General features: G+C 38.8%; 1 protein-coding gene across 4 annotated transcripts in view; it reads right to left on the bottom strand.

The window, feature by feature from the left end:
- Positions 1 to 17,239, bottom strand: part of NTN4 (netrin 4) — a 129,323-nt gene that overhangs the window by 43,334 nt on the left and 68,750 nt on the right. For all 4 annotated transcript variants that reach the window (XM_011934147.1, XM_011934142.1, XM_011934135.1 and 1 more), the window contains exons 4-5: positions 13,859 to 13,985; positions 11,084 to 11,272 (exon numbers count right to left, since the gene is read on the bottom strand). In XM_011934147.1, coding sequence (XP_011789537.1) covers positions 11,084 to 11,272; positions 13,859 to 13,985 — 316 coding nt within the window. The remainder of the gene's footprint in view (positions 1 to 11,083; positions 11,273 to 13,858; positions 13,986 to 17,239) is intronic.

Consider the following 17,239-nt stretch of genomic DNA (forward strand, 5'->3'; position numbering starts at 1 on the left):
CTTCCTTCCTTCCTTCCTTCCTTCCTTCCTTTTCTTCCTCTCTCTCTCTCTCTCTTTCTCTTTCACCCAGGTTGGAGTGCAGCAGTGCAATCTTGGTTTACTGCAACCTCTGCCTCTGCCTCCCAGGTTCAAATAATTCTCTTGCCTCAGCCTACCAAATAGTTGGGACTACAGACACCCCCCCACCAAGCCCAGCTAATTTTTGTATTTTTAGTACAGATGGTGTTTTACCGTGTTGGCCAGGCTGGCTTTGAACTCCTGACCTCAGGTGATCTGCCTGCCTCAGCCTCCCAAAGTGCTGGGATTACAGGCATGAGCCACCACACCTGCTCTCATATTTTTAAAATATGCCTGCCATAGAAAAATCTACCTGTGTTATAGGTTACCAAAGTCACATAGGTGACTTTAGAGGTTTCAAGTGAGTTACTCTAAAAGAGACTATCCTCTTTTAGAACAGAGAGATGAGATTCCTCAAAGTACCTCAGTACACAGGGAGAATTACATTCCCCTTTTTCTTTCTGTGCCTCAGCAACAAGTCAGTTTGAGCCTCCGTTTCTGTTCTCAGCCCTAGGTTCAGCTGGAGAGATTCATGTTTTCCCTAGTGTTTACAGACCTTAAATGCACTGTCCTTTAAAAATTTTTTTTTCCTAAGCTGTAGAAATAAATTCAGTTTCAATGATCTCCACTAGTCTTAAAAAAACAAACAACATCCCTGGAATCCTCAGAAGTGATTTCTTGGCATGGAAATGTGTAGTTGATTGTGCTGGGTCCAACAGTAGACTCTGATTAAGGTTGAAAAAAAGAGGAAGTGAGAACAGGAATGATTTAATTGCTCACAAGAAATAAATCTATTGGCTAGAAGATTTGGTTCAGGGCCTTGTTTCTTCAGGGTTGATGAATTTATAACCATTAAGTAAAAATGTGCACTTAAGAACTATAGCATTTAGCACGGTGCTTCTCAGGAGAGTGGGAGGAAAAAGTCTCCTAGAACATTCATGGAACCAGTAAGTCCCTGGCTTACCTGGCAGGAAGCTAGCTACCTAACTGCAAACAAAACCCCAAGATTAATGCTATCAATATTTGTTCAATGAATCAACACGCCCAGGTAAGTATTTTATTACGTGTAAGGTAGATGCTGTGAGGAAAAACATCATCAATTTGTTTCATTTTCTAGATCAACTCATTAAAAACGACTGAGATCAGAAAGCTGGAAAACTGGCTGGGCACGGTGGCTCACGCGTGAAATCCCAGCACTTTGGGAGGCCGAGGCGGGTGGATCACTTGAGGTCAGGAGTTCAAGACCAGCCTGGCCAACATAGGAAAACCCCGTCTCTACTAAAAACACAAAAATTAGCTGGGTATGGTGATGAGTGCCTGTAAGCCCAGTTACTCGTGAGACTGAGGCAGGAGAATCATTTGAACCTGGGAGGCGGAGGTTGTAGTGAGCTGAGATTGCGCCATTGCACTCCAGCCTGGGTGACAGGGAGAGACTCTGTCTCAAAAGAAAAAAAAAGAAAGAAAGCAGGACAAACTGTGTTTCAGCAATTTTGCAGGAAAAAACAGAAATAGCCATCTAAGAAGTAGGGAGGGATCTTTTCAAGGAAGTCTTCCCTAAATTGTCCTCACTCACCCCCCACACTCTCCCTAAGGCACTTGCTGTATCTTTTTCATTGTACTTTTCTCTTGTAAAATGGATGGTAATAATGTTACCTACATCGAAGTGATTTTGTGAAAGTTAAAAAAGTGAAAACATACACAGCCGTTTGAATAGTGACCAGAAAATAGTATGCACTCAATATACATCAGCTATTACTATGATATTGTCATCATCATCACCACCGAGTACTGAAATGATTGTTATTATACATTTCTCTCCATCTAGAATGTAACATCTCTTAGGGAAGATCTTTTCATTTTCACAGACTTAGTGTTTACCACAGTGCTTGGCACAGGGGAAGCACTCAATAAATGTTTTCTGAACTAAACTGAGCTACAACTTATGTGCTTCTAGTAAATTTATCTCAGCTGTTGCTTCAGGTTTTCAATGGTTCTGTTTTTGTCTTTTTTTTTTTTTTTCTTGAGAAAGTCTTGCTCTGGAGGCTCCCGGGCTGGAGTGCAATGGCGCAATCTCGGCTCACTGCAACCTCCGCCTTCCAGGTTCAAGCGATTCTCCTGCTTCAGTCTCCCGAGCAGCTGGAATTACAGGTGCCTGCCACCATGCCTAGCTAATTTTGTATTTTTAGTAGAGACAGGGTTTCACCATGTTGGCCAGGCTGGTCTCGAACTCCTGACCTCAGGTGATCCACCTGCTTTGGCCTCCCAAAGTGCTGGGATTACAGGTGTGAGCCACCACACCTGACCCAGTTCTAACTTTTGAGAAGATGAAAACTAGGAAAGAAGAGAGAGAAGGAGAAAAGGGCTGTCTTATGTTCATTGCTGGCAGTCCAATAGACTAGATTGCCCAAGCCTAGTTAACACTATGTTTATGATTATTTCAGATAGAAATGTAAGGTCCATTATTTCCTTGATATACATTTGTAGCCTCTAACACTTGGAAATGGGGAACAAATATATAGAAAAAAAATCTTCTAGCATGTGTCTTCCCAAGTAAAGTCTTCATACAGAAATGGTCGGTATAAAATAACAACACTTTCCAGTGTGTGCCATAGAACATGGGTCCCAAAAGATGCTTTGAAAGAAAAGCATTCTCTGGTTAAATTGAAGGAACTCAAAACTCCAAAACAGGTTTATAATAAATATTAGCATATTAGACTCTGAGACATCCTGCAGTGAAGAAACCTTTGATTAATTTATTTCCTAAATTTGAGGGCCATAGCAAAATTTCCCCTCACATAATTTCTATTAACGTTTCATGGAATTAGAGCTCTGCAGATCAAACTCTGGAAAATGCTGTACCACAGAAACATATTTATTCAGATTTCCATTTTTTCTCAGTAAACCTCTATATAATTTATTCTAAAATATTCCAAGTCTGTATGCACACAAATAGAGATGTAAACCTTCGTTAATTTGGATGTTTGGTTAACTAGGCTGTTCTGGCTAATTCTGAAAAGTTTAACTATAGATTAAGTGCATAGAATCCTTGTTGAAAAGTGTTCAATAGCACTCTCAACCTTAAAACAAAATTTTTTTTTAAGAGATGGGAAATTTCTCTGCTGCCCAGGCTGGAGTGCAGTGGTGTGATCCTAACTCACTGCAGCCTCGAATTTTTGAGGCTCAAGCGATTCTCCCTCCTCAGTCTCCTGAGTAGCTGGGATGTCAGCTGTGTGTCATCGTGCCTGGCTACTCTGAACCTTTAATATGATTCAAAGCTCTGAGGTGGGATCAGAGGTTCTGCATTGCTAATCAGCAACCAGATGATGCCAATGCAGCTGGTCTGCAGACCACACACTGAGTAGCAGGTTGCTTTTCTGCCTTGGTAAGCACAGTAAAATCAATATAATACAATTGTTATTTTGAATAACATTGTACATGTTGTTGATGGAACCACATACTGAAATAGTTTAAATTTTTAAAATGTCACCTTGTTTTCTTGATACTACCTTCCTCATAAAAGTAAAGTGGGAAATAATGGGAGGAAAACATCTAGCTATAAGAATATCGCTATCAGACCTCACATGAAATCTGGTAATTATAGGCACTTCATAAATGTTAAGTATGTTAACTTATTTGTCATAAGCTTTATTATCAGTGATAACTGAAGCAGTGACAAAGGGGTGACATAGGGATACATCTACTAAGGAGGGAATTAATGATATGAAAACATTACTAAAGAGTAATGAAAATGCTCTCAAACATGTTGCCAATCAAACAACAAATTACGGAGAGTATGTAGGTAGAGAGAAGAAGTGAATGTGCTAATAAATGTTGGGATCTACTGCAGGCTCAGAAAAAGAGAAGAGAAGAACCAGAGTAATATTCTGGAAGCAGGTGCCAGTAAGGAAACCTAAACTAGGGAAGCAGACACAGGCATCTCTGCCTCAAATGTATCCTGGAATAGTCATAAAGTGAGTGGAGATAGGCTTTCCTAGGGAAGCCTACCCAGGGATCAGGCAGCTGTCTGGAGAGGGAAAGAAAGAAATAAGATCTTCCCTAAGAACCCATCAACCTCCTATACATTATAGTAAAAGAACTAAATTGGTATTGGTTATTTGCTTTTTTTTTTTATTATTTATTTATTTATTTATTTTTTTGAGACAGAGTCTCTCTCTGTCACCCAGGCTGGAGTGCAGTGGCGCGATCTCGGCTCACTGCAAGCTTCGCCTCCCAGGTTCGCCATTCTCCTGCCCCAGCCTCCCGAGTAGCTGGGACTACAGGCGTCCGCCACCTCGCCTGGCTAATTTTTTGTATTTTTAGTAGAGACAGGGTTTCAACGTGTTAGCCAGGATGGTCTTGATCTCCCGACCTCATTATCTGACCGCCTTGGCCTCCCAAAGTGCTGGGATTACAGGCGTGAGCCACTGCGCCCGGCCGGTATTGGTTATTTTCATAATTTTCCTACTTGGTGCATTAAGTACCATCCAAGTATTTGTTAACTAGGAATGATTACTAATATGACTTAGTAGTAGTATTTAGCTTCAAGTTTTTCAGTAGACAGATGTAGGTGAATCCATAACAACATAAGGGGATCAGAAACTTGTTACAATTATGTTAGAATTACAGACAAATATGTTACAATTACCATATTATGTTTCAGGGCTTTTTTTTTTTTTTTTTTTTTAGAGTATCTTAGTGTGGTCTTGATGGAGTTTTCCTTGAAATGACTTTGGAGCCTTTGGTCTTCTGGTACTTGGTTATTATCTATAAATATACTTGGCTATATCTATAAATATCAACCAGGCAATTATAGTAGATGATGCACATGGACTGATTATCAACTACTTGCTGGTAGTTCAACTCAAGAGTTACTCTTGCTCCCTGACTGAGATGTCTAAGATGCAGGCACTTTCAGCCAGCCACTTACCTGCCCTACTTCCCTCATCCTCACACTGCTTTAGCCACCTCCTCGCTCTTTCCGGGAAAATGCTGTACCACAGAAACATTCTGACCTTTTTTCAGTCGTCAGAATATGCTCTACTCTTTCTCCCTTCTGTTCCTTTTTGGCAAATCCTGTTGATTTTTCTCTCTGCTGGGAATATCTCTACTCATGCTTTGTTAATTTCCATTAAACTTCAGGTCTCAGGTTCTCAAAACTCAGAACACAACACTCTTGCTAACTGCCCCACTGATGTGCTCCCCTCCACACTCTGTAACACAATACTTATCATACATCTGTGTATGAGCGTGTGTGTGTATACCGCTAGTTGCCTATATACACATATGTGTATATATACATTATAGATAACTCACTAGACTTTGTTAACTGTGTCAAAAGACTGTGTCTCTTTTGCTTATAGTTATAATTCCCAGGAACTAGCACACCTAGCACATAGTAGCACTGAATAAGAATGTATCGTGTGAAAGAACGAGCTTTAAAAAATATTCTAACTGATCAAGTCCATTGATGAATGCTCAGACGTTTTTGTGGATTGAAACAATAATAAAAAGTTATGTGTGTTGTTAATTTTAGCAGCATTCTCACAATTTGCTTATGTTTTTCACAGACCGGGTAGTTTGGGAACCAACACCTATAAAACTTGTTTTGCGCAAGTCTCTAGATGAGCTGTATAAGTAATAGTCACTACTAGCAAGAGGTCACTTTTTTCCTAACTCTGCTTTCATACTCTTTTTATAAAACTCTGAAGCTATGAGTGTTCTAGGATTTCAAAAGCTAGGGATGGTGACCTTTTTACATTTAGTAAGAATATGAGCCATAGTTTGAACATAGAACAGTAACAAAAAACAAAACTAAAAATAAACAAAAAGGTATTTATTTTGGCTCCAACTTTGCCAGTAAACCTTTCCTTTTTTCTCTTTTTAATTGGTCAGACTTAGGCATTATGAGAGGGCTTTATCTGTTTTAATTCTTTGTACATTTACCTATCTTACGACTTTACAAAGCCAAACAATTTAAAAATCAGTAAAGTAAAATGCAATGAATAATATGCAATGCTTTGAAATTAATCTGAGCTATACATCATTAAAATACATTGCAAATATATCACAGTATAACAATGGAATTATTGTGATGGCTCCCAGTACCCTAGAAAATAAATACCAACATTTTTAGGTTGGCAGTTAAGGCCCTCTAAAATCTAGCCCCAATCAAACCTTCAACATTTTCTTGCACTATTCCCCCTGGTATTCTACTCTTTATTCTAATGGAAGTGACTAGCTGTTTGCTACACCAGCACATAGAAGAGGCTCAAATGTTAGCAAAATGTTAGAAACTGGCTTTGTTAAGCAATGTAAAATTTGGCAGGGGTGGGGGGTATGCTTTATTTAGATTAGTGTTTCTCAAACTTCACTGTGCATCAGAATCACCTGGAGGACTTGTGAAAACTTGGATTGCTGGGTTCCATCTGCAGAATTTCTGATTCAGTTGATCTGTCTCAGGGCCCGAGAATTTGCAAGTCTAACACATTTCCCAGGTGATACTGATGGTGCCGGTTGAAGAACCACACTTTGAGAATCACTAGTTTGCTCGCTCACTTCAACTAAAGCTGAGTGCCGAAAGTGCAAGTTCAATATGAATTGAGCTGCCTTTGTGTAACACCAGAGCGATCTTTTGAAAACTAAGTCAGATCATGCCACTTCTCTGCTGAAAACCCTTGCACTGGCTTACAGTGGCCCATTGTACATATTACTCTCTAGTCTCATCTCCTGACACCCCCCAACTCTCATTCTAATGCTCCCACACTGAGCTTTATTTGCAGCCACACTGCTATGTTATTTCCTTTGTCACATCAGGCACCTTCCTGCCTTAAGATGTTCACTTTAGGTATTCCCTTTCCTTAGAATGTTCTTTCCCCAGTTAACTCTTTGGCAAACTTCTTCACTGTCTTCAAATCTTTGCTGAAATCTCACCTTCCCAGTGCTGGGGCCTACTCTCATCATCCTGTCCTGTACTGTAGTCTGCCACTCCTCTTCCCACCCCAAGCCCTTGGCTCCCTGGATCCCTTCTCTCTTGTTTTATTTTTTTCTTCTTTGATGATAGTAGCCCTTATGAACTTCTCACATACTGTATATTTCACTTATTGTATTTCTTGTCTGTCTCCTCTATCAGAATATAAGCTCTTTGAGGGCAGGGATCTTTGTCTTGTTCTCTGATGCATCTTAAGCACCTGGCACATAGTAGGTGCTCAATAAACAGTAACTGGATGAATGAATACATGAACACATTAGGTATACTATACAGTGTACTGTTTCAAGGAAATGCTATATAACAGTATCTTTTTGAAACTGTTACCTGTTGCCCTACAAGACAGTTAACTTATCCAAGTTAATGACAAATTATTTTTCTTTCCTCTTTTATCTGTGTTGCGGGAAGTCAGGGACTCTGAACGGAGGGACCAGCTGAAGCCGCGGCAGAAGAACATAAATTGTGAAGATTTCATGGACATTTATTAGTTCCCCAAATTAATACTTTTATAATTTCTTACACCTGTCTTTACTGAAATCTCTGAGCATAAATTGTGAAGATTTCATGGACACTTGTCACTTCCTTAATCAATACCCTTGTGATTTCCTATGCCTGTCTTTAATCTCTTAATCCTGTCATCTTTGTAAGCTGAGGAGGATGTATGTTGCCTCAGGACCCTGTGATGATTGTGTTAACTGCACAAATTGTTGTAGAGCATGTGTGTTTGAACAATGTGAAATCTGGGCACCTTGAAAAAAGAACAGGATAACAGCAATCTTCAGGGAACAAGGGAGATAAGACTTTGGACTCTGACTGCCGGTGAGCCGGATGAACAGAGCCATATTTCTCTTATTTCAAAGGCAAATAGGAGGAATGTCGCTGAATTCTTTTTCTCAGCAAGGAACAACCCTGAGAAAGAGAATGCACCCTGAGGGTAGGTCTATAAACAGCCCCTGGGGGCAGGCGTCTTTTACAGTCGAAGCCGAAGGGATGAAATAAGCCCCGGTCTCCTGTAGCGCTCCCAGGCTTATTAGGATGAGGAAATTCCCGCCTAATAAATTTTGGTCAGACAGGCTGTCTGCTCTCAAACCCTGTCTCCTGATAAGATGTTATCAATGACAATGTGTGCCCGAAACTTCATTAACAATTTTAATTTTGTCCCATCCTGTGGTCCTGTGATCTCACCCTGCCTCCATTTGCTTCATGATATTTTATTACCTTGTGAAGTATGTGATCTCTGTGACCCACACCCTATTCGTGCAGTCCCTCCCCTTTTGAAAATCACTAATAAAAACTTGCGGTTTTATGGCCCAGGGAGCAACACGGAACCTGCCGACATGTGATGTCTCCCCCTGACACCAAGCTTTAAAATTTCTCTCTCTTGTACTCTTTCCCTTTGTTTCTCAGACCAGCTGAGACGCTTAGGGAAATAGAAAAGAACCCACGTGAATATCAGAGGTGGGGTTCCCCCAATAATCTGCTTAGTAGTTCATACATTCTCATTTTTAGACATTTCTACTAGTGATCTGAGGCTATGAGATACACACATATATCTATTCATTTAAACATATTCTGTGCAAAATGGTGTCAGGACTAAATATGTTCTAGGTTGAAGCAATATTATAAGCAGACCATTTTGTTAGCACATAGAGATTAGGATCCTATATTTTAGGCCCCAAGGAGCTGCAGGTTTTAAGGAGGTAATTATCTTTAACATAAGGTATTTTTGATCAATAAAGAGTAGATACTCTATAGTATTATTTTCCACCTTCTGGCTTATAGGACATGACAGTTATTGTAATACTAGTTTTCATTTTTATTTATTTATTGCTATTTTATTTATTTATTTTTTGTTGTTGAGATGGAGTCTTGCTCTGCCACCCAGGCTGGAGTGCAGTGGCGCAATCTCAGCTCACTGCAAGCTCCACCTCCCGGGTTCACGCCATTCTCCTGACTTAGCCTCCCGAGTAGCTGGGACTACTAGAAGGCGCCCGCCACGACGCCTGGCTAATTTTTTGTATTTTTAGTAGAGACGGGGTTTCACCACGTTAGCCAGGGTGGTCTCGATCTCCTGACCTCGTGATACGCCCATCTTGGCCTCCTAAAGTGCTGGGATTACAGGCGTAAGCCACTGTGTCCAGCCTCTTTATTGTTATTTTAAAATATAATATTAAAAATAGAGACAGGATCTTCTTCTGTTGCCCAGGCTGGTCTCAAACTCCTTGGCTCAAGTGATCCTCCCACCTCAGCCTCCCAGAGTGCTGGGATTACAGATGTGAGCCACCCCACCTGGCCTAGTTTTCATTTCTTGAGGGCTTATTCTATGACAGGCAATGTGCTAACCCTTTTATCTTATATAAACACTTTGTCTTATATAGTTCTCGTTACACTACAGGCAGGAATTTTACATATGAAGAAACTGAAGTCCAAAGAGCTTCAACAGCTGGCATAAAGTCACACAGCTGGCAATTGGCAGTGAAGGCATTGAATCTACATCTGTTTGAAACCTATTAAATATTACAAAGTCTGAGTACAAACAAGGAGCAGGAGTAAAACAGGATGCTGGAAGAAATATTATGTCACAAATCCACATTTGGTGCGTGGTGTAGAAAGTGAGCAGTACTATATTTTATCTGCCACTATTTAAGAGAAGAAGCTTTTAACAAGCAAGCCCATTCAACTTGCACGTTGATATCTTCTCCCTGATGTTAAAAAATATTTTTAAAGGGCAATGTAGTTTTTCCTTTAAAAAACTCACAAATAACCCCAAGGTTTTAAATGCTTATTTCCCATTGTAGTGCTTTCTTCCTGTCACTGTTTTTGAGCTAGAACATGGAGTCCTTGCTAGGGAAAGGAAGGGCATGATCATCAATCTCCATTAATAGCCTTGAGTGGCTTCTGTTATCTGATGATTTCTGAGCTGATAGAGGGTAAATACTGATGTGGTTAGATGAGCTATTCATCCACATTTGACATTTACAGAAGCCCTGCATTCACCCTTTATATTCACATATTTCAGATAGTGTCCTGTGAATTGGGTAGATCTTTTCAAATTCTATTCTTTCTCCAAATAAACCTCTTTTTCTTTCCTTTCCTTTTCTCTCTCTCGCTCTCATTTTTTTTTTTTTTTTTTTTTTTTTAATTTTTTAGAAAGGTTTGGCTGTATTGCTCAGGCTGGAGTGCAGTGGCACCATCTCACCTCACTGCAACCTCCGCCTCCTGTATTCAAGTCATCCTCCCACCGCAGCCTCCCAAATAGCTGAAACTACAGGCGCACAGCACCATGCCTGGCTAATTTTTGTAGTTTTTCTGGGATGGGGTTTCACCATGTTGCCCAGGCTGGTCTCAAACTTATAAGCTCAAGCGATCCACCTGCCTTGGCCTCCAAAAGTGCTGGGATTACAGGCATAAGGCACCGTGCCTGGCCTCCAGATAAACCTCCTCTCAGAGTTATGTCAACAAAAAAGCAGAACCCATGCTATAAGAGTTTAGTATTTTAGGGAGAGCATAAAATTATTGTGATTTCCTAAATTAGTTATGATACAGAGGATACATTAGAGCAGTGTCAATCAAAATGAATTTATAAGGAAACCAAAACTAGTCTTTTTTTATGTTTAAGTTCACTGTTAAGGTAAAATAATAACCCAAGTGCAGTAACCACGCTTTATTTCATCAGCTTGAGTCTATTTATTGTCTACCTTCTCCTCACTAGTAAAGTCTTAAGATCTTAAATAGCTCTCCCTCTTCATCACTCTTTTTTCTCTTTTATTACTCATCTTGTTTTCCAAAATGTGGTACTACAGGAAATAATTTTACTTTATGGAGAGTGAGAAAGGAAATTATTTTTATGAATATTGTACTGTTTTCACCCAACAGGTTGAAAATTCTTGCCTCTTATTAATGAAGAAATTAACTGATATCTGTGAGTCTATTATCTGAGAACTTCAATGACCTCCTTCTCTTGGGTTAGCAGAATGAAGGATAAAGAGAGTCATCTCTTGTACAAATCAGCCTGTTTTCTGGGAATCACAGGTTACTTACGTTTGCAAGCATCTGGAGCTGAGAAGGGTCTCCGCAGGTCACGATAGAAGCCTGGCTTGCACCTCTGGCAATGCTGTCCTTCTGTGTTGTGCTGACAGTCATTACAGACGCCACCGCTACGATTCCCTGATGCCTCCCACACATTAACGTCGAAGTGACAGGTATCGGCATGCCCATTACACTTGCAGGCTGGAAATAAGAAGCGTGGAGAGAAACACTAATAAGTAAAAATAAAGTGATGGCTTATCTCATATTCAGGTAGTTAAAAACAGGATGAGTTGGCCAGGCGTGGTGGCTCACGCCTGTAATCCCAGCACTTGTGGGAGGCCAAGGCGAGTGGATCACCTGAGGCCAGGAGTTTGAGACCAGCCTGGCTAACATGGTGAAACTCCATCTCTACTAAATACAAAAAAATTATCCAGGTGTGGTGGCACACGCCTGTAGTCCCAGCTACTTGGGAGGCTGAGGCAGGAGAATTGCTTGAACCTGAGAGGCGGAGGTTGCAGTGAGCCGAGATCACGCCATTGTATTCCAGCCTGGGTGAGAGAGGGAGACTCTGTCTCAAAATAAATAAATAAAAATAGGATAAACTGATTGTTAATGTTCAGTTTTAGTTTTTGAGTAGTTAACAATATAAAAATCAAAGGAATATAGAAAGGTATCCATTGAGAAATCTAGCCTCTGCATCCCCATTTACCCTGTTTTCCCTGACTTCAATAAGTTACTACTTTTTTTTAAAGAGTTTCTTGTGTAGCCTTCCAGTTTTTCATTATAGGCTGTTAATTTAAAAAAAAAGTTTCAGGAGATGCATGAAAGTTAACAAAGTGTAGATTTGTCTAGTTGGGCAGAGATATGATGATGAACTTACCAACGGGGTTTGACATTCATTGTGGAAAGATTACAGGAGTGACCATCAGTTTTTACCCTCTCTTTTGGTAACACTTCATGATTCCCATTCCTGTTACTTCTCAAGGGTCATCCTGTGGGTCTCCTGTTCTTGCTAAGAAAAGCTGAGATTGTCAGGCCTTAAGTGGAAATGGGCATTCATATTGCAGATGCAGGCATGAATTCATGCTTACTAATGAGCCTGGAAGGGTCATTAGTCACGAGCTTCTGGTGGACAGAGCTTAGGAACTTGGCAAGTAGTTTGATTTCATGAAGTACTATTCAGCTGTTGAGCTGATGAGTAGAAGGTGGACTCCTATTGAAGCCTCAATTTTCTTACAGAAGAGGCCTGCAGTATTTATTATATAACAATTCCTCAAAGGCATTTCTAAGATTAAAGTCAATAGCATCAAGTGACATGTCTCTGTGTTCTATATGTATTTAGATAGGCAGCTGATTTATGTGGAAAGAGTCAGAAAGGCACTCTAGGAATTCAGGATAAATTCTTTAAATTCTCTTCACTGGTGATTTAGAATAAGAATCCCGATTTTTGCAGGTCAAATGTATTTGAAAATGTTTGTGCTATTGTTTTTCATTGTTTCCTTGATGTGTTATGAAATTCTGACCAGATTCATATCTTTTTAAAGTATATTACAAGATAATTTAAGATTTATTCTTACAGGAAATCCTTTACATTTCCTAGAAACAAAAACAAATCAGTTATGACTCTGAATTATGTATGGGAAGAGACTTCTCACAATGTTACCCACGGAACCTGCTTTTAAACCTTGTAAAAGAGAAGTTTGTGAGTGTTAACATTGTGATGGGCATGCACATTTCTCTGAACATTTTAAATTGCAAAGAAAAAATGGCTCATGTTCCCATATTTTTACCTTCCTATTTAATCTCCAGCCTCAAACCTCAAGCTAGTTAGTCCTTGTAGGGAAATCTCATTCTTAACTTACTGGCTTAATTTCAAAACTAATCTTTCATTTCAAGCATCATAAAGTGGAAAAAAAGGCAATGTGGTATTATGTGAAAAAGTACCTAATTTGGAGTCTTGAGACTTGGGATCAAGTCCCCACTATCATTTACTAACTTTGGCAAATCACTTACTCTTGCGGAGCCTCAGTTAGCTGATCTCTATAATGGGATTAACACCACCTGCTTTACTGGGTAGTTTTGAGAACTGAATTCAAAATAGCTATTTTCATGTTTATAATTCACCATCTCAGCAATGAGATTACAACAGAATCAGATGTTCTTGTGTCTACTCATATATTTATTTATTGAGAGACAGAGTCGCCCTCTGTCACCCAGGCTGGAGTTCAGTGGCATGATCTCGGCTCACTGCAACCTCCACCTCCCGGCTCCAAGTGATTCTCGTGCCTCAGCCTCCCAAGTAGCTGGGATTACAGGTGCATGCCACCATGCCTGGCTAATTTTTTCTTTTTCTTTTTTTTCTTTCTTTTTTCTTTTTCTTTTTTTGTATTTTTAGTAGAGACAGGATTTCACCATGTTGGCCAGGCTGGTCTTGAACTCCTGGTCTCAAGTGATCCACCCGCCTCGGCCTCCCAAAGTGCTGAAATTACAGGTGTGAGCCATCCTCCTATTTTTATTATGTCAAATTATTAAAGGGTTCTTAGCTCCCACAAAGTATCCAAGAAAATAGGGAACTTATTCTTGGTGAAACAGTCACATTAGCAAAGTAACAGACAGCAACTGTTTTCAGTGGCTGAAGCCTCAGTGGGCAGTGATATGGCTATGTTTGTGTAGGGTCTAGTGTTTGTCACCCACCACTTTGTGCTGTGTTTCTAGAGACAACAAGGACTCCACAGATAAACTGACTTTACAAAGAAAGCTTTTGAATATCGTGGGATTGTTACTTACTTCTGCACTCATTGGGAGCCCCCGTTTTGCCATCAGCTGCCTCCCATGGCCGGTCGTTGTATAACGGAGCACAGTGCTGGCAGTGGCTGCCTGCTGTGTTGTGCTTACACATACACTTCCCATGGACCTAAAAGCAGCATCAAGTGAGAGCTATGAGCACAAATGTCACCAAAGAAGAACATGTTCCCACAATCACATGTCATGGAATGGCTTTAGTCATAAGATGTTCATTCACTTTTCCGAAGAAGTTAACAGTCAAGAGGAGAGATGCTTTCTTTAGTTTGTCTTATAATCTTTTGAAAACTTCAAAAGATTAAGTAATATAGTTTCTTGGCCGAAGGGTATACGACCCTAGAGAGCAATTCTAATGTACTTACTGGCTGAGCAAGCACTTGAATTCTAAAGTACCGGCTAAGTTTTTAATATCTTTACTTTTTTAAAATTCTGTATGCAAAAGTAACATACCTTCATTCTAGAAAGTTTAGAAATCCATAATCTCATTGCGAAAATGACATTAATATCCACATTTGGAGCATATATTTCCAGTACTCAAAAAAATTATATTTACAACCTTTTTCACATAATATATTGTGAATATCTTTCCATTTTGTTAAATATTCTCATATAATACACACTCTAATGGTGCCCCTGTATGATGTATAATTATCTGACCATCTATTTTATTGTAATTTAGGTTTTTAAATATGTGTATATATTACATTCAATGCTATAATGAATGTCATTGTAGCTAAGTATTTGTGTGCATCTTTAATTATTTCCTTTGAATGTATTTTCTAGAAGTAATATTGAAAGGTCAAAATATGTATATTGTTAGGGCTTTGAATACATTTTCTCCTGATATACTGGGCATTTTTTTCCCCACAGTTCACAGCAGTGTAGGGTTTATTAAAATAGTATTTCTCCCAGAGAGAAATACTTCAGTGGAATTCTTAGAAACATGGGAATTTTAATATTTTTTGTGTTATTTCACTGATAACTTCTAAAAATTAATATTTGGAATCATCTGAACGATCTCCTAATAACTAAGACTTGCAATGAATTTCAATACCAAGATGCATTCCAGTACCAAGATTATTTATTTACATGATGTCATGACTATACAAAGGAAAGGTTTGCAAAGTAGCTCAGAACGGGGTCCATAAGTGTGAATCTGTGAGGTTTTATATTTTTTCCTTGAGAAATGTGTTAAAGGTAACATAAAGGTAACAAATTATGTCAACTAGTCAACAAATATTTAATGGGTACCAAAAAGGGAGAGTCACTATGCTAGGCCATGTTTGGTACACAAAGCATTAGAAAACTCTTCTGTCTTTAAGAAAGATGAAATGTATAATATCTGGAGAAAAAAGAGTTACATAGAAAAAAATAACACATAAACAAGACAATAAATACTTAAGAAGCAAAATAATGCTGGCATCCAAAAGATGCAGAAATCACCATAGGCTGACAGCTGTGGAGGGCATAAGAGAAAGGTGGAGATTGGAGCTGGCCCTTGGCACATGGGTGGCATTTTTAACAGATAGAAGGGAAGAAACTTTTCAGGAAAAGGAAACAAAATGAACCAAAGTATAAGGAGAATCTGTTAGCAAAGTTTATTTCAATGCATCTAAAATATTTCAATTGTGACAAAAAATGAATTACTAAAAATGACATGTACTCAGCATGGTCAAACGAATATGAGTCCCCAAGGTAAAGTTCAACAAACCTGAAAACAGCCACACCAATACACTGATGTACTACTGCTTGACCTAAGATAACACTCAAGTAACTTGTGTCATCTCATCCAGGACCTTCTTTCTTTTAATACTTCCCTACCACTGGTGGAGGCACTCTGCAAATGGCCTGTACAATTATCCAAGTGTGCTATATGACTGCTATGGTTCTTATGCTCACATAATGTCCAAGTTCAGGAATTACACACAGGGCTTATTGGACTGAAGGCTGTGTGTGAGTGAACATGACGCCTAAGAATTAGCTGGAAAATTTCATAAGCAATGTGTTGGCGGCCATCTTGCTAAATTTCATTTCAGTGTATTGTCATGTAAGGTTCTCATGCTTCATGAAAATTATAAAATTTCTTTTAATTCTCAGGGCTTAGTGAATATATAGATTTTTTTAAAAGGGTAAATTGGCTCTTTGAAAAAAGATGATGTTGCAAAAATTTTTGTTAATTTTCTTTATAGAAATGCAACTAATACTATAGATTCATTCACTGGTTTTGGTCTTGGAATGCCCAATATAAATTGAGTTATAATAGTCTACCTTCTTGGGCTTCTCTTCATGGCTGTGATATGAAATGTTTATATATTGAAATTCCATGGAGTTATAAGGATTCACTACAAATCTCCATTCACACATCCAGGCAAGCTCTAAAGACAAATCTGCACTTAAATTTTGAGAGCAGGAATTCAACTTCTGCTGCTCTAAAAAAGTGAGTTTTTTTTCATCCTAGCACCTGGGTATCTAATTTTTTCCTATCCATTTTTTATAATAAAGTATATGAAGTAGAGGTGCCTCAGTCATATTACTTTTATTGAACCTTTTTAAAATCAGTGTTCTGTCTCATCATGAAAAAAATATAAACTCTTGCCAATCAAATAACTTCTATGTGGCAAATTTCTGTAGAGACTCTCAGGAAAAGTTGATGATTCTTTGTTTTACTTGTAGTACTAAATGCTGGGTTCAAAGAAAAGGGAGTCTTTGAAAAAAATGACTGTGTTGGAAAAATCTTCCAAGGCTGAAGAACTTTGTAAGATGAAGGCATCCTTATGTAGTGGGCAGAAGTAGCACAATGGAGACTAGTAGGAAAAACAGTTTTGTAATTGTCTAAATCCTACACGTCAAAAAAAAAAAAAACAAAAAAAAAAACAAAACCCACACACAAAAGCAAAACATACATAAATACCACATAAATAATCTGATAGAATTAGAGTCAGAGTTCCTGCTGTTAAGGGAGTTCTATCTGAGGGCATTAGGGAAAATGTTAAGGGGTGTAAAGTAAATATGATAGAAAACAAGGTCAATTAGTGCTGTCTATATAAAACTTCTAAGTGTAGTCCCTGAGTCTGTGTCCTGACGTGTACATGAGATTTTCCTTAGGGAGCAAAGGCAAGAATATAAAAACCCTAAAGGAATAGTCAGGGACAGTCAATAAATAAACCAGAAGTATGTGTTCGAGAGGTAGGTTCAATCCAGATCACAGAACACACTAAACATTAGCTTAAAGAGACTGAAATTTATCCCGTAAGCAATGCAGATCCACTGAAGATTTTTGAGTAAGGAAATGATGTGAAAGGTATATTAAATACACTTTCTTTTCTTCTCTTTAAAAAAAAAAATTCTTTCTACCTCTCTCCTATC

This window comes from Colobus angolensis, unplaced genomic scaffold (genome assembly GCF_000951035.1).
Source record: "Colobus angolensis palliatus isolate OR3802 unplaced genomic scaffold, Cang.pa_1.0 Scaffold10, whole genome shotgun sequence".
In the NCBI taxonomy this organism is placed as follows: Eukaryota; Metazoa; Chordata; class Mammalia; order Primates; family Cercopithecidae; genus Colobus; species Colobus angolensis.